Raw genomic sequence first — 21,758 nt, 5'->3', positions numbered from 1 at the left:
GACGTCACCGATTGAAACGCTATTAGCGCGCACCGCTAACTAAGCTAGCACCTACTGATCAACCTATTGTGTGTATTGACACTTCATATTGGACAAGTCCACTAAGATGTCACCATACACCATTAAAGCCTCACAATGTAAGACATACATCATCAGAGTGGGCCTCCAACTTAAATGTAAACAATGGAGCAAATGCATCACATGTGAACATCACTTGATTATCAGAGGTGTGTATGACATCAGATAGAACTACTCAGACATTCCAAATATCACTTGATTATCAGAGGGGTGTATTATGACATCAGATAGAACTACTCAGACATTCAAATATCACTTGATTATCAGAGGAGTTTATTATGACATCAGATAGAACTACTCAGACATTCCAATCAGGCTTCATCCATATCATGAAGGTGATATTGATCCAACCATTTCCAAAGTCATACCGGGCTGATGGAAACAGGATATGCCTGTATACCTTTCTAAATGCCGACAGACGATTTGTTACTTCGTTTGACATGGTGGGGTCTTTTGTGTCAGTAAAAATGTATAAACGAGAATTGGCGGTATTAATCCTTTATGCGCAAATATTGATTTTATAACGATAATGTCTTCGTTAACTTGGAGTCACGCGATGATATATTGTGTGGTCTCCCACTACGACTTGGGAACCCATGCAGTTTATTAGGGCTACAGAGTAAATAAATGATGAACTTCACAGGGTGGTGAAAGTGCACGTGATGAGCTTGATGCTCCTTTCCAATACATTTTGAGGGTCTTCTGGTGACATGATGATGATTGATGCTTGGTTGCCATTTGACAAATAAAATAATGTCGCTCTTATCCATAATAATCTCATCATGTCGGTAGCCTACCAGCAATGTATCTTTGAGCTGTTGGCTACAGTGCACGGGACAAGAGGACTTTTGCTATATAACTCAACGGTTTTTCAAAACCATCAGTAGAGTTGAAAATGCAATGGAAACCCATTCAACTTGCACTTTTTCACTCAGTACATGGAATCCAACAGGAAAACATTTTTTCCGTGCCTTACGTCATCACGCAAAGACTTTATCTGCAATAAACATGTTGATGCAACATTTCCGGTGGGAAATGCGTATATTGTTTCATGCAGATTTGAGAATATTGACATGAAAATCTGTCGCAAATTGCATGGAAATTTAGCTACTAATGTAGATATTGATCCGACACCTGCCGCTTATTCAAACCAGCCCACTGGGCACAGACATCAGTTCAACATCTAGTTTCTATTTACATTTCTTTGATTCGTCAACTAAAGTGAATTCAACATGAAATCAACACAAAATGTCCACCTGTCATTGGATTTAGGTTGCCAGTTGGGTGAAACACAAAATGTCACCAGTAACTGGTTACCAGTTGTGTGAAAATTTATAAAAAAATACCTTATGTAGATGGATTTTACAAATCCAATCCGTTTTCCACAAGGGTCATCACATGGATTTGTTCTGTTCAAATCAAATCAAATGTTATTGGTCACATACACATGGTTAGCATATGTTATGGTCACATACACATGGTTAGCAGATGTTATTGGTCACATACACATGGTTAGCAGATGTTATTGGTCACATACACATGGTTAGCATATGTTATGGTCACATACACATGGTTAGCAGATGTTATTGGTCACATGCACATGGTTAGCAGATGTTATTGGTCACATACATATGGTTCGCAGATGTTATTGGTCACATGCACATGGTTAGCAGATGTTATTGTGAGTGTAGTGAAATGCTTATGCTTCTAGATCCGACAGTACAGCAGTATCAAACAGATAATATCTAACAAATTCCACAACTAAACCTAATACACATAATCCAGTAAAGGAATGGGAAATATAGAAGTAGAAAACATGGATGAGCAGAAACACAGCAGCTAAGATGCAATATATAGTGAAGAATAGATAGTGAAGGATACAGTATTTACAGTTGAAGCTAAAGATTACATACACTTAGGTTGGAGTCATTAAAACTCATTTTTCAACCACTCCACACATTTCTTGTTAACAAACTATAGTTTTGGCAAGTCGGTTAGGACATCTGTGTCATTTTTTAAAAATCTGCCAAGATCTCAGAAAAAAATGGTAGACCTCCACAAGTCTGGTTCATCCTTGGGAGCGATTTCCAAATGCCTGAAGGCGTCCTCTGGTCTGATGAAACAAAAATAGAACTGTTTGGCCATAATGACCATCGTTATGATCGGAGGAAAAAGGGGGATGCTTGCAAGCCGAAGAACACCATCCCAACCGTGAAGCACACAGGTGGCAGCATCATGATGTGGGGGTGCTCCGCTGGAGGAAGGACTGGGGCACTTCACAAAATAGATGGCTTCATGGGGGAGGAAAATTATGTGAATATATTGAAGCAACATCTCAAGACATCAGTTAAAGCTTGGTCGCAAATGGGTCCAAATGGACAATGACGCCAAGCATACTTCCAAAGTTGTGGCAAAATGGCTTAAGGACAACAAAGTCAAGGTATTGGAGTGGGCATCACCACACCCTGACCTTAATGCTATAGAAAACAGATCATTTTTACCCTTTAAAAAATAGTTATAGGGGGAGGTCCGGGGGATGTCTGTCTTTGAAAGGGTCATTGTAATATTTAAGATGTCCCCTTTACTGATGACCTAAACCTAAAAGTCAAGGGGTCTGAATACTTTCCAAATAAACTGTAAGTGATTGAGGAGAGAGCATCATTGCTATATTCTAATTACAATCATTGACCCATAAGGGAACACACGACCAAAGCAATGCGTGACCCATGCAGAATTAAAACAATATTCATCTTAATGAGAAGTATAATCGAATAAACAAATGGTTGCTGGTGGGAACATCAACATTGTATTTAGTTAGGATTTCATAAGGCCAGGAATGTCATTGAGAATAACAATAGACAATTGTTAATGTTGCTAGTTTAGGGATGAAGATAACATTGAACCTTCACTAAGGATGTTTTTTTAATTTGACGTGGAAACAATGTTATTCAACCAGTGGGAGGCTTGTAAAAGCCCACAGGAAAGTGGAATGAGGAACTCTTCATTGAGACAATCATGAAACAGCAATCTGTGGGTGAGTTGTAGTGGATATTATAATATAAGGATCTGCTGGAGTCCAAGTCAAACCAAGATTCTTTATTTCTGAGCTCAGAGAGAACAACAGAGTTTGGTATTTGGTATTTTACTAGGATCCCCATTAGCTGTTGCAAAAGCAGCAGCTACCCCTCCTGCGGTCAACACAAAACATGACACAATTGTCACGTCTCTCGTCGGAAGGCATGGACCAAAGCGCAGCATGGTAAGTGTTCATGATTTTTATTTAATCAAAAAACATTCAAACAAAATAACAAAGAGAAGAACGAACAGTTCTGTAAGGCAAATCAACTATACAGAAAACAACTACCCAAAAAACACAGGTGGAAAAAGGCTGCCTAAGTATGATTCACAATTAGAGACAACGATAGACAGCTGCCTCCGATTGGGAACCACACTCGGCCAAAAACAAAGAAATACAAAAACACATAAAAAGGAACATAGAATGCCCACCCTAGTCACACCCTGGCCTAACCAACATAGAGAATAAAAGCTTCTCTATGGCCAGGGCGTGACAGCCGCTCTGTTCTGGGCCAGCTGCAGCTTTACTAGGTCTTTCCTTGCAGCACTGGACCACACGACTGGACAATAATCAAGATTAGACCAAACTAGAGCCTGCAGAACGTGCTTTGTGGAGAGTAGTGTCAAAAAAGCAGAGCATCTCTTTATTATGGCTAGACCTCTCCCCAGCTTTACAACCATTGAATCTATATGTTTTGACCATGACAGTTTACAATCTAAGGTAATGCCAAGTAATTTAGTCTCCTCAACTTGTTCAACAGCCACACAATTCATTACCAGATTCAGCTGAGGTCTAGAACTTGAGGAATGATTTATACCAAATACAATGCTCTTAGTTTTAGAGATGTTCAGGACCAGATTATTACTGGCCATGCATTCCAAAACAGACTGCAACTATTTGTTAAGGGTTTCAGTGACTTCATTAGCTATGGTTGCTGGTGCTTATATAGTTGAATCATCAGCATACATGGACACACATGCTTTGTTTAATGCCAGTGGCAGGCCATTGGTAAAAATAGAAAATAGTAGAGGGCCTAGAGAGCTGCCCTGCAGTACATCACACTTCATATGTTTGACATTAGAGAAGCTTCCATTAAAAACCCTCTGAGTTCTATTAGATAGATAGCTCTGAATCCACATTAGAGGTTGAAAAGCCATAGCACAAACATTCTTAAACAAAAGGTTATGGTCAATAATATCAAAGGCTGCACTGAAATCTAACAATAGAGCTCCCACAATCTTCTTGTTATCAATTTCTCTCAACCAATCATCAGTCATTTGTGTCACATGTTGAGTGCCCTTCTCTATAAGCATGCTGAAAGTATGTTGTTCATTTGTTTACAGAAATATAGCATTGTATTTGGTAAAATACAATTTTTTCCAACAGTTTGCTAAGAGCTTGCAGCAATCTTATAGGTCTGCTGTTAGAACCAGTAAAGGCCGCTTTACCACTCTTGGGTAGTGGATTAATTTGGCTTCCCTCCAGGCAAGAGAACAAAGACCTTCCTCTAGGCTCATATTTAAAATATGTCAGATAGCTGACTCTATAGCCACTCCTACTGTCCTCAGTAGCTTTCCACCTAAGTTGTCAATGCCAGGAGGTTTGTCATTATTGATCGATAACAATTTTTCCACCTCTCCCACACTAACTTTACAAAAAACAATTTCATCTGGTAAAAACAGGTCAACACATTATAGGCAACAATATAAGACAACGGGAGCACTGTGTATGTTCTCTGATGAATTGTAAGAAAAATGAGATGTGAAATATCAATATACACGCTAAGAGTAGTAATTTCTCTCTCCTGTGTGGATTCTCTAATGACATTTAAGTGATTATGAGTAATATGTTTTCCCAAAGTCTAACCTTCTGTAAGACTTCTCCTCTGTGTCATGCTCTTTCAGGCTTCGTAAATGGGCAAAAGCTTTGCACTCCGGGAGGGAGTGGTAATGAATCTCCCATCTGTGTATTTTCTCATGTTGGTTCAGGCTGTTTTTATGGTAAAAACTCCTTCCACACTGGGAGCAGTGGTAAGGCTTCTCCCCTGTATGTAATAGCTCATGGGCTTTCAGGATTCCTGAACGGCTGAAACACTTCCCACACTGGGAGCAGTGGTATGGCTTCTCCCCTGTGTGTACTAGCCCGTGTCGTTTCAGGCTCCCTAACCGCTTAAAACACTTCCCACACTGGGAGCAGTGGTAAGGCTTCTCCCCTGTGTGTACTAGCCCGTGTCGTTTCAGGCTCAATAACCGCTTAAAACACTTTCCACACTGGGAGCAGTGGTAAGGCTTCTCCCCTGTGTGTACTGGCCCGTGTCGTTTCAGGCTCAATAACCGCTTAAAACACTTTCCACACTGGGAGCAGTGGTAAGGCTTCTCCCCGGTGTGTATTCTTTCATGGTCTTTCAGATTCCCTGAATGGTTGAAACACTTGCCACACTGGGAGCAGTGGTAAGGCTTCTCCTCTGTATGTATTCTTTCATGGCCTTTCAGATTCCGTAACTGCTTAAAACACTTGCCACAGTGGGAGCAATGGTAAGGCTTCTCCCCTGTATGTACTAGCTCATGGGCTTTCAGGATTTGTGACCGGCTGAAACACTTTCCACACTGGGAGCAGTGGTAAGGCTTCTCCCCTGTGTGTATTCTTTCGTGGACTCTCAGATTCCCTAACCGCTTAAAACACTTGCCACAGTGGGAGCAGTGGTAAGGCTTCTCCCCTGTGTGTATTCTTTCGTGGCCTTTCAGATTCCCTAACCGCTTAAAACACTTGCCACAGTGGGAGCAGTGGTAAGGCGTCTCCCCTGTGTGTATTCTCTCATGTTGTTTCAGGGCCCCTAACCTGTTACAACCCTTTCCACAGTCAGAGCACTGGTGTCTTCTTGATGGTTTGGACATCCCTGGCTCTGGTTCTTCTGAGTCTGGTCTTTCTCCTGCCAAAGACAGTGTTTAAAAGAAAAAATAGAGACCGAAAGAAACCTCCACATGATAAAATAATAATAATAAAATAATTTTGCACGCCCAATTTTTCAGTTTTTGAAATTGTTAAAAAAGTTTGAAATATCCAATAAATGTCGTTCCACTTCATGATTGTGTCCCACTTGTTGTTGATTCTTCACAAAAAAATACAGTTTTATATCTTTATGTTTGAAGCCTGAAATGTGGCAAAAGGTCGCAAAGTTCAAGGGGGCCGAATACTTTCGCAAGGCACTGTATCAATACTCTTACACAAATGCTTGATTTGCTATGGTTGAAAAGCATATTTTGAAAATCTGAGATGACAGTGTTGTTAACAAAAGTCTAAGCTTGAGAGCAAATATATTTATTTCATTTCATTTGCGATTTTCATGAATAGTTAACGTTGCGTTATGCTAATGAGCTTGAGGCTATAACTGGATACAGGTTTTTTTTATAGCCAAACGTGAACAAAACGGAGCGATTTGTCCTACACAAATAATATTTTTTGAAAAACTGAACATTTGCTATCTAACTGAGAGTCTCCTCATTGAAAACATTGAAGTTCTTCAAAGGTAAATTATTTTATTTGAATGCTTTTCTTGTTTTTGTGAAAATGTTGATGGCTGAATTCTAGGCTTAATGCTATGCTAGCTATCAATACTCTTACACAAATGCTTGTTTAGCTTTGGTTGAAAAGCATATTTTGAAAATCTGAGATGACAGTGTTGTTAACAAAAGTCTAAGCTTGAGAGCAAATATATTTATTTCATTTCATTTGCGATTTTCATGAATAGTTAACGTTGCATTATGCTAATGAGCTTGAGGCTATAAATAGAATCCCGGATCCGGGATTGCTCGACGCAAGAAGTTAAGGAGAAGTTTATCTAAAGTTCCATGCATAACACTTGTATTTTCATCAACATTTATAATGAGTATTTCTGTAAATTGATGTGGCTCTCTGCAAAATCACTGCATGTTTTATAACTACTGAACATAACACGCCAATGTAAAATGAGATTTTTGGATATTAATATGCACTTTATCGAACAAAACATACATGTATTGTGTAACATGAAGTCCTGTGAGTGTCATCTGATGAAGATCAAAGGTTAGTGATGCATTTTTATCTCTATTTGTGCTTTTTGTGACTCCTCTTTGGCTGGAAAAATGGCTGGGTTTTTCTGTGAGTTGATGGTGACCTACCATAATCGTTTGTGGAGCTTTCGCTGTAAAGCATTTTTTAAATCAGACACTGTGGCTGGATTAACGAGACTTGTATCTTTAAAATGGTGCCTAATACTTGAATGTTTGAGGAATTTGATTTATGAGATATCTGTTAATTTGTATTTGGCACCCTGCAATTTCATTGGCTATTGGCGGCAGAACCCTGTTCCCAGACAGGTTAAGACTCCATAATGTGTCATCATTAGATGCTACAGGACTCCTTTAAGACTCCATAATGTTTCATCATTAGATGTTACAGTCCTCCTTTAAGACTCCATGTTTAGAATGTGTCTGGAAGCGCTACTCTATTCTACTCTCATCCTTTCAGTTTTAATAATATTTAATAATAATAATGTTATAACAGGTAATAACTAACTTTAATAACTAGGGTTAATACCTGCCTGGCGCTCCAACAAAATATTTATTTACCCCCCTCTAACAATACCGCTACAGAATTAGCATAGTAGGCCATGTAATTTAAGGTAATCTGAAATATTTAGGACTAACTTATTCCTTGCCACCCATTCTGAAACTCACTGCAGCTCTTTGTGTTGCTGTCATTTCAGTTGAAAAAAAAGCTGCATTGAAGTCTAGCAAAACTGCCCCAACAATATTTTAATCATCATCAATTTCTCTCAACCAATCAGTCATTTGTAAGTGCTATGCTTATTGAATGTCCTTCCCTATAAGCTGAAAGTATCAATTTGTTTACTGTAAAATAGCATTGTATCTACAACTAACTATTATTATTATTTTTTTAAATATAAGGGTTGGTAACAGGCTGATTGGTCGGCTATTTAAGCCAGTAAAGGGAGCTTTACTATTCTTGGGTAGTGGAATGACTTTAGCTTCCCTCCAGGCCTGAGGGCACACACTTTCTAGTAGGCTTAAATTAAAGACAAGGCAAATAGGAATGGCAATATTGGCCGCTATTATCCTCAATTTTCCATCCACGTTGTCAGACACCGGTGACATGTCATTGTTGATTTGTTTTCCAAAAATGTCATTGAAGACGCTCCAAAGATTTTTACTATCATCCTTCATGTAATTTATTTTTGTTTCATTGTGTAGTTTCTTCTTTTTATTCAGTTTAGTCACATGATTTCTCAATTTGCAATACGTTTGCCAATCAGTTATTCAGCCAGACCTATTTGCCATCTCTTTTGCCTCCCTCTTCATCATACCATTTTGTAATTCCTCATCAATCCACGTGGATTTAACAGTTTTTACAGTCATTTTCTTAATGGGAGCATGCTTATTAGTAACTGGGATAAGCAGTTTCAAATGTGTCAAGGGCAGTGTCTGGTTGCTCATCATTACACACCACGGACCAACAAATATTATTTACATCAACAACATAGGAATCACCACAAAAAATGTATGATCTCTTATACACAATATTAGTCCCAGCCTTAGTAACGGTGTTTTTTCTAGACATGGCTACTATATTGTGATCACAACTACTGATGGATCTGGATGCTGCTTTAAAACCCATTTCTGCAGCATTAGTAAAGATATGATCAAAACATGTTGATGATTTCATTCCTCTACTGTTTGTAACTACCCTGGTAGGTTGACTGATAACCTGAACCAGGTTGCCAGCACTGGTTACAGTTTGAAGCTTTCTCTTGAGTGGGCAGCATGATCACAGCTTTCCTCCAGTATTAGTTAATTAATTAACAGTGTCTTGAGTTTAGTTTGCCTGTTCTACAGTCTAGTAAAGATAGGGGCGTTGATTGGGACAGCCAATGTAATATCCATAATGTTTTAAGGAAAAGTTTTTGTAAAACAAGCACCTTACATTGGATCGTTGAAACTTTCTCTCCAAAGCTAACTTTCATCAAGGTTTTATATGGCCAATTGGTTTCTCTCTATTCATTGGCAGAATCCTTTTTCAGTGTTATGATATTCATAACATCCATATCCACCAGTCTATCTTCCTGTCAACTAACATAACTCCACTGGTTGTCCTGGTAACAGATACCAGTGGTCAGATCTATTGTATTTGTTCAAACTAAACTACAGCACTTACTTTGATGTGTCAAATCTGATCCTTTCATCTCTTCTCCTCCTCTCACAGTTCCACTCAGCCCTGTTGTTTTCCTGCAGTCCACCAGCAGCACAGACAACCTCTTCATACCCAGCAGTAAGGTGCTACCGGGAGAGGCACGATACAGGGACTCCGGGAGAGAGGAAGGGCTAGCGTTGTCCTGGTAACCATAAAGAGGAGACACAGACACACATCATTATGGATGCTGATGTCACTGTTGTCATGAAGTGCTCTACAGAAACCCAGCCCAGGCCCCGATAGAGCAAGCTGTATGCTAGACCAGACCAAGCTGTACCATCTGGTGTTCTGATCTGGAGAGACTCTTCTCAGCCTCGTCAGCATCAGGATGCTGTTGAGGCTCCCCAGAGGATCCAGGATAGTCATGTCTCTCTCCTGTGGGGAAGAGAACATGAAACCGATTGTAAACTTATGATCTTCTATTGCAATCACAGTCTTACAAGAGGCATTAATATGTCTAAATAGGGCCTAAAATGGCCACTTTCATCATGATTTCCGAAAATATTGTTTGTGATGCAAATGTAAAAGGCTCGTTCCACAAATTGGTTGGCTTTTGCGTCCCATTGATCTTTTAAGTAGAAAATATGCACCAATATTGAATTTTAAAAGACTGTTATATTAGACGAGGTGCACTTTAATGTAGACCACATGGAGAATTCAATACATCTAATTTAAAAGTCATAGTTTGTGGGGAATAGTTTGTGCCCCTGTTTAAGACAGTACTCACTGGTGTTAATCTGATATTCTGTCTCTTCCTCTTTCACTCCCAAAACGTCTTTCTCCTTCACCTTTATTGAGATAGCATCCTCTTCCTCTCTAAAAGGTTCTTTCTCTTCTTTCACTATAACAGCCTCCTCTTCTTTCACTATAACAGCCTCCTCTTCTTTCACTGTAACAGCCTCCTCTTCTTTCACTGTAACAGCCTCCTCTTCTTTCACTGTAACAGCCTCCTCTTCTTTCACTGTAACACCCTCATCTTCCACGACAATGTTCAGTCCCAGAGCTTCTTTTTCCGTCCAGCAGACCACCTCTTCATTAGCAAGGGAGGAGTAGTTTAGTGAACTCATGGTCAGGGATGTTAGCTAGTTAGTTAGCATTAGCGACTAGCCTAGTGCTAACCTCAGTATCAATCTTTAACACGTTTTCAAATTTAACAAGAACATTAGGTTAAAGGTCATCGGATGATAAGTCAACAGAAATGCGTTTAAAACACTGAGATTAGGTAATGTTCACAAACACGGTGTAAAGCGTCAATCTATCGGTTTTATGTTGGCTAGCAAGCTACTGAGGTGGTTGAAAGAGTAGCCGTGTTGTTCCTGAAGAAGCGTCCCGTCCAGTCCATTATACGTCACGCAAGAAGCATCACCTGAAAGACGCCCATCGCCATCTGCTGACTGGAGTGGGTAACGCAGTTTGGAAACAATAGTTACTACACTTTTGTATTGGAAAGAACGTCATAATAATTTAACAATAAACTGATACATTTTCTCTTGCGTCTTACAAATAATACGTTCCTGTACACAGACGTAGAAGCTTAATATGAATATGTAGATGATGAATAAATACATCTATGAATAGGTAGTGTGTTAATATACATTTGCTCTGTTCATTTTCACATTCATTTTTATTAGATGTGACCATACTATTCCCTTAAAGCTATGCTCTATAAGATACAAATCGTCCTGTACAGAGCAAATGCATCACATGCAAATAGCACTTGATTATCTGTAGTGCTTTACACTGGGTAGACAAAACATTAAGAACACCTGCTCCTTCCATGACCGTAGACTGACTAGGTGAATCCAGGCTAAAGCTATGAACCCTTATTGATGTCACTAGATAAATCCACCTCAGTCAGTGTAGATGAAGTGGGGAGACAGGTTAATAAGGAATTTTAATCAGTGAGACATGAGACATGGACTGTGCATGTGTGCCATTCAGAGGGTAAATGGGGAAGACAAAATATTTAAGTTACTTTGAACGGGGTATGGTAGTAGGTGCCAGGCGCCCCGGTTTGTGTCAAGAACTGCAACGCTGCTGGGTTTTTCAGCTCAACAGTTTCCCATGTGTTCCAAGAATGGTCCACCATCCAAGCAGTGGCGGTCAGTGCCATTTAAGATGAGGCAGGACCATTTGTTTTTTCATGAGCATGGCCTTATTTCTATTACAGCATATTGGATGACTGTCATTCATATTCCATTCACCTTGTTCAATGTAACAGTGGTAGGTTTAGGCTACAACATGATACTAACATTTCCCCTATACCCATCATGAGGTAGCAACCTAGCTTATGAATGAACGTGTAGAATGTAGGTTCACACAGGTCGAGAGAACATTTTGAGGTCACTGACAGTGACACATTCAATATCGACTTGCACACTCTCGCCTGCATCTAGCTGAAATAGAGATTCTATTGGACAAATTCACGTATGTTTATCCTGGTTGTGTTCCGTTTAAGAAACATTTGTCAACAGAATCGGCTGAATGAAGACGCCCCTGATCATGCATAAACACAGTTCACTTTCATTACAGACACGTTGTATTCCTTCTTGCATCTATTTGCTCTCCTCTTATCACCTTCTCCCTTTGTTTCTGGACTTCAATTGCACAACACAACACATTCCCTCAGAAGAGACTAATTGAGTCTCTTCTGAAGGAAAAGGCGGAGGTTCCTAGTCCATATTAGGTTCCTCTCTAAAGCTAACTTTTATCAAGGTTTTATATGGTCTATTGGTTTCTCTCTTTTCATTGGCAGAATCCTTTTTCAGTATTATGATATTCATAACATCCATATCCACCAGTCTATCTTCCTGTCAACTAACAGTACTCTGCTGGTTGTCCTGGTAACAGATACCAGGCCATCTTCCTGTCAACTAATAGAACTCTGCTGGTTGTCCTGGCAACAGATACCAGTGGGCAGATGTATTTTATTTGTTCAAACTGAACTACAGCACTTACTTTGATGAGTTAAATCTGATCCTTTCATCTCTTCTCCACCTCTCACAGTTACACTCAGCCCCGTTGTTTTCCTGCAGTCCACCAGCAGCACAGACAACCTCTTCATACCCAGCAGTAAGGCGCTACTGGGAGAGGCACGACATGGGGACTCCGGGAGGGAGGAAGGGCTAGCGTTGTCCTGGTAACCATAAAGAGGGGACACAGACACATATCATTATGGATGCTGATGCCACTGTTGTCATGAAGTGCTTTACAGAAGCCCAGACCAGACCCCGATAGAGCAAGCTGTATGCTAGACCAGACCAAGCTGTACCATCTGGTGTTCTGATCTGGAGAGACTCTTCTCTTCCTCGTCAGCATCAGGATGTTGTTGATGCTCCCCAGAGGATCCACGATAGTCACGTCTCTCTCCTATGTGAACGAGAACAGCAAACAGACGGTAAACTTATGACCGTCTATTACAATCAAGAGGCATGAATATGTCAAAAATGGCCACTTCCATCATGATTTTGTAAAATATTGTTTCTGTTGCAAATTTAAAGGGTCATTTCCACAAAATGGGTGCCTTTTACATCCCTTTGATATGTTAAGTAGATTTTAAAAGCCTGTTATATTAGATGAGGTGAACTTTAATGTAGACGACATGGAGAATGAGAATTCAATACATCGAAGTCCCAAAAACATATGTACCAATGGCAGATTATCCCTTAAACAATTCCCACAGTACTGAACGACATATTCAAGTGTTGAACTGAAGTAGAATGCCCCTTTAAAACAATACATTATTTCAAGAACTACATAGTGTCCCTGTTTTTAAGACAGTACTCACTGGTGGTAGTCTGATCTTCAGCCTCCTCCGCTTTCACTCCCAAAACGTCTTCCTCCTTTTTTATTGAGATAGCCTCCTCTTCCTCTTTTACTCTAAAAGGTTCTTCCTCTTCTTTCACTACATTCTCTACTTTCAATGTTATGGCATCTTCCTCGTTTTTGATTCTGAAAGCTTCTACCTCCTCCCCTTCCACTTTGACAACCTCTTTCCCATCTTCCTCTTTCACTGTAATATCATCCTCTTCTTCTTTCAATGTGATTGCGTCCTCTTCCTCCCTTTTCATCCTGAAAGCTTCTTCCTCTCCTTTCACCAGAGCTTCTTTCTCGGTCGAGCTTTGTGAGCTCATGCTCCGGTCGATTAGCCTAATGCAGTATCAATTTAGTAACACATTTGCTAATTTAACAAGCAAATTACGTTAAAATGAACTAGTAGATGGGTAAACATAATTATATTCAAAACACTAAGAGTAATATACACACGATTGGTCTAAAGAGCTTCAAAGACTCAACTTTATGTTCGCTAGCAAAGCAACACGTTGGTTGAATCAGAAGTCTTTTGTCGCTGTTGAAGAAGCCTCCAGTTCCGTCCACTAGATTATACGTCACGCAAGCAGCATCACCTGAAAGACTCATATCGCCATCTGCTGACTGGAGTGGGTAACGCAGACTGGAAAAATATTAATAACAATGTTTATTCTGGCAAGCCATGTCATGCGAAGAAATTTAAAAAGAACCAGATGTTATGTTTTCTCTTACTTCTTACAGCCAATACTTTACTCCAGGGCTGACCTGCCCGTTAGACAGGATTAGGTGACAGATTAAAGAGTTTTCCACTTTTGTCATCGTTATTCTGAACCGACTGCCTGCAAGTCATCGTTAAATTTGCCTAAGTGATATGTATTTTCCTTCAAGTTTCTGAAGAGGAAACAGTCAGGAAATGCCCCTGTCTGAGTGCATTTGTCTACCACTATGTGTAGCTGTTAGCGATGATGCTAATGACAACCATCTTCTGGTTGATGGAAAAGCTTTCCCAAAAAATCTTGTCAATTAAATGTTAACTACAAAGTAGTCTATGCCTCCCTGGCAGAATGATATCATGACTATTTGCATCAATCCAGTTGTGATTTGTTCAGCAGACTCTGCAATCACATGTGTGCTACAGAGACACCACTAACCAAGCAAGGCTCTTGTGTGCTACAGAGACACCACTAACCAAGCAAGGCTCTTGTGTGCTACAGAGACACCACTAACCAAGCAAGGCTCTTGCTGGTGTCACTTCAATTAAAGGGTATCTACACACAAAAATGAACATGTCTTAGATTTTTCTCAGACTTCAAAAGTGGTCTCCTGATGTGGTTTAAGTGTTGTCGTGGACTTAGAACATCCAATGTTGTTGTTTTCTATTAACAGTGTGATTTAGAGACAAACAGGGACAAATCAGAAACCTGGAAAAACTAAATGGAGAAAATGGAATTAGGTTCAATAAAACGGATTAGATAGAGATGTTATAGAGCCATAAATATTCTATACATTTTCTCTCATTACTGTATTATCTAGGGATAGTGTAGAGTAACAGCTGTATCCTGAAGTGACCTTTAACCTCCCTGCTCCTCAATACTTCTTCCACTGGATCAAAGCTTCAGCCAAGTAGGATACATGATGGTGGCAACACATGGAGGTGGGTTGGATATAGTCATGGTAGGATACATGATAGTGACAACACATGGAGTTGGGTTGGATATAGTCATGGTAGGATACAATGAGCAGCAAGATGTTCTTTACCATTCGGCCATCAGGTTTGCCACTAATGCTGCTTATAGGACACATCACTGCACTCTATACTCCTCTGTAAACTGGTTGTCTCTGTATACCAGTCGCCATACCCACTGGTTTAATGCTTATTTATAAAACCCTCTTAGGCCTCACTCACCCCTATCTAAGATAACTACTGCAGCCCTCATCCTCCACATACAACACCCATTCTGCCAGTCACATTCTGTTAAAGGTCCCCAAAACACACACATCCCTGGGTCGCTCCTCTTTTCAGTTCGCTGCAGCTAGCGATGGGAACAAGCTGCAAAAAACACTCAAATTGGACAGTTTTATCTCCATCTCTTCATTCAAGGACTCAATTGTGGACACTCTTACTGACAGATGTGGCTGCTTCGTGTGATGTATTGTTGTGCCCAATAATGTATGTACCATGTGGTGTTGCTACCATGTTGTTGTTATGTAGTGATGCTACATGTAATAATAACATGTATGATTTAGAAAAAGTTCTTTAGTAAAAAACATTAGTGACATAATTTAATTATTTTATTAAATGTTGTATTTAATATTACATAGTAAACTTTAACAATGGTAATATGTATGTTTAAATGACTACTAAATTTCTCTCTCTCTTTCTCTCCCCTTGGCTGCGAATGTTAAGGGTTAAGAAGTTGTGAATCTAGGGGGCCCTTGCACACAGGGGAACTATATGGACACAAAATAATTAACAACCTGGTCCCCCAGGTGTCTTTGAAAACATCTGTTTTACTAACGTCCTAAACAGATCATTTAAAAAAAATTGTTCTAGGGGGGGATGTCTCAGTCTTTGAACGGGTCATTGTACTCTTTAACTATGCTTCCTTTACTGATGACCTAAACAGATCACTTTTGACCTTTAAAAAATAGTTGTCAGCTATCCAGATATAATGGTCAAGAGGTCGTGAACCTAGAGGGGCCCTTGAACACATGTTGTGTTTAAGTACATATGTTTTCTGTTTATGAAGGAATAAATGATTGAGAGGATAGAGACCACAAAATAAAAGATAACTGTATTCTTGAACGATGTGCCCTTTACTAGTGACTTAAACAGATCATTTTACTCCACGAATAACCTTTTACTGCAGGGGGCTAAAACAGGGGCCTTCAATGCTGCAGAAATGTTTTGGTACCCTTCCCCAGATCTGTGCCTCAACACAATCCTGTCTCGGAGCTCTATGGACAATTCCTTCAACCTCAGGGCTAGGTTTTTGCTCTGACATGCACTGTCAACTGTGGGACCATATAAAGACAGGTGTGTGCCTTTCCAAATTATGTCCAATCAATTGAATTTACCACAGGTGGACTCCAATCTAGTTATAGAAACATCTCAAGGATGATCAATGGAAACAGGATGCACCTGAGCTCAATTTCGAGTCTCATTCAGCAAAGGGTCTGAATATTTATGTAAATCATTTTGTGTTTAATACATTTGCAAAACATTTATAAAAAAGCTTGTCTCCGCTTTGTCATTTTGGGGTATTTTGTGTCGATTGTTGAGGACATGGTTTTATTTAATCCATTTTAGAATAAGGCTTTTAACGTAGTAAAATGTGAAAAAAGTCAAGGGGTCTGAATACTTTCCAAATAAAGTAGGGTAGCCTAGGGGCGGCAGGGTAGCCTAGGGGCGGCAGGGTAGCCTAGGGGCGGCAGGGTAGCCTAGGGGCGGCAGGGTAGCCTAGGGGCGGCAGGGTAGCCTAGGGGCGGCAGGGTAGCCTAGGGGTGGCAGGGTAGCCTAGGGGTGGCAGGGTAGCCTAGGGGTGGCAGGGTAGCCTAGGGGCGGCAGGGTAGCCTAGGGGCGGCAGGGTAGCCTAGGGGCGGCAGGGTAGCCTAGGGGCGGCAGGGTAGCCTAGGGGCGGCAGGGTAGCCTAGGGCCGGCAGGGTAGCCTAGGGGCGGCAGGGTAGCAACCACTCACAACTAACAGTGGGAAAACAGGCTACCAAAGTATGGTTCTCAATCAGTGTTAGAGCCAATTTGGACATATTTGTATAGAAGACTGAACATATGGAGCTCCATGTACATTTGTGTAAATATATTAAATATTAATGTAAATGATGAAATATTAGGTACCTTTATGATGTATATTTACCTGATTGAGATATATTCATTTGTTGTCAGTGTAACTCAGTTTTTGGCCCCCCCTCTTGCCTAGTCATTGTATTGTGGTAAGTGTGTTAGGATAAAGGCAGGAAGTTGGGCCTTCGGGAGGGGGAGTACTTGCTAGATGCGGGAGCGGTATAGTTTTTTGACCATACAGACAGGTCATAATATGTATTTTCCATATCAAGTATTCTATGCTTTAAGTTGATTGGAGAATCATTTATTTGTTAGATATAAGAAGAATAAACATTTATTTTGCACCATATCTCTGGATGTCATTGAATGTTTGGCCGTTTGGAAACCTTGAGTGTGGACTGTATGCGTACCAAACAACCCCGCTTCAGGCTTGGGCAGTGGCTATGGTAAAGAGGATAGGAAGCCACTACAATCAGAGACAAGGAAGCCACTACAATCAGAGACAACGAAAGACAGCTGTCCCTGATTGAGAACCATACCAGGCCAACACATTGAAATAAAAAAACCTAGACATACAAACATAGAATGCCCACCCACATCACACCCTGACCAAACAAAAAATAGAAACATACAAAGCAATCTACGGTCAGGGCGTGACACCCATAAGAGAACACATGACCAATGCCAGGCATGACACATATAGAATTAAAATAACATTATTCTTAATGAGAAATATAATCTAGTAAACAAATGTTTGCATAACCAAAGACATGAAAACGGGTGGGAACATTGTATTTAGCTAGGATTTCATAAGGCCAGGAAGGTCATTGAGAGTAACAATAGACATTAGTTAATGTTGCTAGCAAAACATGACACATAACATCAATAGACAAGAACAGATCAAGGACAGAACTACATACATTTAGCAAAAGGCACACGTAGCCTCCATATCAATGCATACACACAAACTACCTGGGTCAAATAGGGGAGAGGTGTTGCTTGATCTGTTTTTTGAAACCAGGTTTGCTGTTTATTTGAGCAATATGAGATGGAAGGAAGTTCCATGCAATAAGGGCCCTATATAATACTGTACGCTTTCTTGAATTTGTTCTGGAATCTTGTGAACTGTGAAAAGACCCCCGGTGGCATGTCTGGTGGGATAAGTGTGTGTGTCAGAGATGTGTGTAATTTGACTTGAAGAACTTTGATGATATCTGTACATTACAGGAACACCTGTGATGACAAAAGTACAATGATTCATGTTTTGCTTTAGCTTGAGATAAAGAATCAGTGGTAGACACCTAGCAAGTGCATGAAAAGGTCAACTGTACATAGTCAGATGTCTGTGTGTTGAAACTATATTTTAGGTAACAGATGGATAAAGGGAACTAAGAGTTCCTGTTGATACTATGTTCCAGTCTTACATGACTAGGTAGTGGATTAATTGGGCTTCCCTCCAGGCCTGAGAACAAAGACCTTCCTCTAGGCTCATGTTAAAAATATGTCAGATAGGAGTGGCTATAGAGTCAGCTACTGTCCTCAGTAGCTTTCCATCTAAGTTGTCAATGCCAGGAGGTTTGTCATTATTGGATCGATAACAATTGTTCCACCTCTCCCACACTAACTTTACAAAATTCAAAACTTGCACTGCTTTTCTTTCATGATGTTTTTTTCCATCATTCTTTATATCATTGATCTTGGCTTCTTAATAAGTTTATTATTTTGATTGAGTTTGGTCACATAATTTCTCAGTTTGCAGTACGTAAGCCAGCCAGATGTGCAGCCATACTTATTAGCCACTCCTTTTGCCCCAACTCTTTCAAACATACAGTTTTTAAATTCCTCATCAATCCATGGAGCCTTAACATATCTAACAGTCAGTTTCTTAACAGGTACATGTTTATCAATAATTGGAAGAAGCAATTTCATCTGGTAAAAACAGGTAAACACATTATAAGGCAAGAATATAAGACAATGGGAGCACTGTGTATGTTCTCTGATGAGTTGTGAGTCAATGAGATGTGAAATATCAATATACATGCTAAGAGAAGTAATTTCTCTCTCCTGTGTGGATTCTCTAATGACGTTTAAGTGATTGTTATGAGTAATATGTTTTCCCAAAATCGAACCTTCTGTAAGCCTTCTCCTCTGTGTCTCATGTTATTTCAGGCTTCCTAAATGGGCAAAAGCTTTGCATCCTGGGAGGAGCGGTAATGCATCTCCCCTGTGTGTATTATCTTGTGCTGTTTCAGGGTCCCTAACTGGTTGAAACACTTGCCACACTGGGAGCAGTGGTAAGGCTTCTCCCCTGTGTGTATTCTCTCGTGCTGTTTCAGGGCCCCTAACTGGTTAAAACACTTGACACAGCGGGAGCAGTGGTAAGGCTTCTCTCCTGTATGTATTCTTTCGTGTCTTTTCAGATCCCCTTCCCCGTTGAAACACTTGCCACACTGGGAGCAGTGGTAAGGCTTCTCCCCCGTGTGTATTCTTTCGTGTTTTTTCAGATACCCTGCCCAGGTGAAACACTTTCCACACTGGGAGCATTGGTAAGGCTTCTCCCCTGTGTGAATTTTCTCATGGGCTTTCAGGTGTCCTTTCTCGCTATACATCTTTTCACATTGCGAGCAATGGTAAGGCTTCTCCCCTGTGTGTATTCTCTCATGTCGTTTCAGCTTCCCCAAATCGTTAAAACCCTTTCCACACTGGGAGCAGTGGTAACGATTTTCCCCTGTGTGTATTACCTTGTGCTGTTTCAAGGTCCCTAACTGGTTGAAACACTTTCCACAGTGGGAGCAATGGTAAGGCTTCTCCCCTGTGTGTATTCTCTCATGTCGTTTCACCTTGCCCATATCGTTAAAACGCTTTCCACAGTGGGAGCAATGGTAAGGCTTCTCCCCTGTGTGTATTCTCTCATGTCGTTTCAGCTTCCCCAAATCGTTACAACCCTTTCCACACTGGGAGCAGTGGTAAGGCTTCTCCCCTCTGTGTATTCTCTCATGTCGTTCCAGCTTCCCCAAATCGTTAAAACGCCTTCCACACTGGGAGCAGTGGTAAGGCGTATCCCCTGTGTGTATTCTCCCGTGTCGTTTCAGCTTTCCCAAATCGTTAAAACCCTTTCCACACTGGGAGCAGTGGTAAGGCTTCTCCCCTGTGTGTATTCTCTCATGTCGTTTAAGCTCATTTAAGTGGTTACAACCCTTTCCACAGTGGGAACACTGGTGTCTTCTTGCTGGTTTGGACGTCCCTGGCTCTGGTTCCTCTGAGTCTGGTCTTTCTCCTGCCAAAGACAAGTGTGTTTTTTTAAATAGAGACCCGAATGAAACCTCCACATATAAAACGGCCTTGCTACGAGGGTAAATCCTAATCAGATCCCTCAATAACCTAAGGCCAGTTTTAACAATCTCAGTGTGATTTTAAAACAAATGTTGTCGAGTTTCCTGGTAATTACTGACAATGTTTACACTACTTATTTATTCATTCTGTTTGTCAGAACACAAAAAACTAAACAGTTCTAGGACACTCAAGACACAGACGTCACTGGATTCCAATCGAGCAGGTAGTTCTAAATATATAACTTTCATAGCTGTATGATACAGAATGCGACCTACAGTCGTGGCCAAAAGTTTTGAGAATGAAAAATATTAATTTCCACAAAGTTTGCTGCTTCAGTGTCTTTAGATATTTTTGTCAGATGTTACTATGGAATGCTGAAGTATACTTACAAGCATTTCATAAGTGTCAAAGGTTTTTATTTACAATGACATTAAGTTGATGTAGTGTCAATATTTGCAGTGTTGACCCTTCTTTTTCAAGACCTCTGCAATCCGCCCTGGCATGCTGTCAATTACCTTCTGGGCCACATCCTGACTGATGGCAGCCCATTCTTGCATAATCAATGCTTGGAGTTTGTCAGAATTTGTGGGTTTTTGTTTGTCCACCTGCCTCTTGATGATTGACCACAAGTTCTCAATAGGATTAAGGTCTGGGGAGTTTCCTGGCCATGGACCCAAAATACTGATGTTTTGTTACCCTTGCCTTATGGCAAGGTGCTCCATCATGCTGGAAAAGGCATTGTTCGTCACCGAACTGTTCCTGGATGGTTGGGAGAAGTTGCTCTTCGAGGATGTGTTGGTACCATCTTTATTCATGGCTGTGTTCTTAGGCAACATTGTGAGTGTGTCCACACCCTTGGCTGAGAAGCAACCCCACACATGAATGGTCTCAGGATCCTTTACTGTTGGCATGACACAGGACTGATGGTTGCGCTCACCTTGTCTTCTCCGGACAAGCTTTTTTCCAGATGCCCCAAACAATCGGAAAGGGGATTCATCAGAGAAAATGACTTTACCCCAGTCCTCAGCAGGTCAATCCCTGTAACTTTTGCAGAATATCAGTCTGTCCCTGATGTTTTTCCTGGAGAGAATTGGTTTCTTTGCTGTCCTTCTTGACACCAAAAGTCTTCGCTTCACTGTGCGTGCAGATGCACTCACACCTGCCTGCTGCCATTCCTGAGCTCTGTACTGGTGGTGCCCCGATCCCGCAGCTGAATCAACTTTAGGAGATGGTCCTGGCACTTGCTGGACTTTCTTGGGTGCCCTGAAGCCTTCTTCACAACAATTGAATGGCATTTTAATGGCATCGGACCGAGGCTCTGCATCTGTCCTCGTGCTCCTAGACCTTAGTGCTGCTTTTGATACCATCGATCACCACATTCTTTTGGAGAGATTGGAAACCCAAATTGGTCTACAC

General features: G+C 40.7%; 1 protein-coding gene across 1 annotated transcript; it reads right to left on the bottom strand.

Moving 5' to 3' along the window:
* Positions 1–4,548: 4,548 nt before the first annotated feature.
* On the bottom strand, positions 4,549–19,972 carry LOC116372014 (zinc finger protein 91-like). Its single transcript, XM_031821083.1, has 4 exons — positions 19,205–19,972; positions 12,672–12,713; positions 9,365–9,542; positions 4,549–6,083 (listed from the first exon to the last, which is right to left on the bottom strand). Exons 1-4 carry the CDS (start codon positions 19,856–19,858, stop codon positions 4,990–4,992), a joined length of 1,968 nt encoding a protein of 655 aa, XP_031676943.1. The 5' UTR covers positions 19,859–19,972; the 3' UTR covers positions 4,549–4,989.
* Positions 19,973–21,758: the final 1,786 nt, after the last annotated feature.

Source organism: Oncorhynchus kisutch, unplaced genomic scaffold (assembly GCF_002021735.2).
Source record: "Oncorhynchus kisutch isolate 150728-3 unplaced genomic scaffold, Okis_V2 scaffold3840, whole genome shotgun sequence".
Lineage (NCBI taxonomy): Eukaryota > Metazoa > Chordata > Actinopteri > Salmoniformes > Salmonidae > Oncorhynchus > Oncorhynchus kisutch.
The sequence above is the reverse complement of the archived record's forward strand: the minus strand, read 5'-3'. Positions and strand labels throughout refer to the sequence as shown.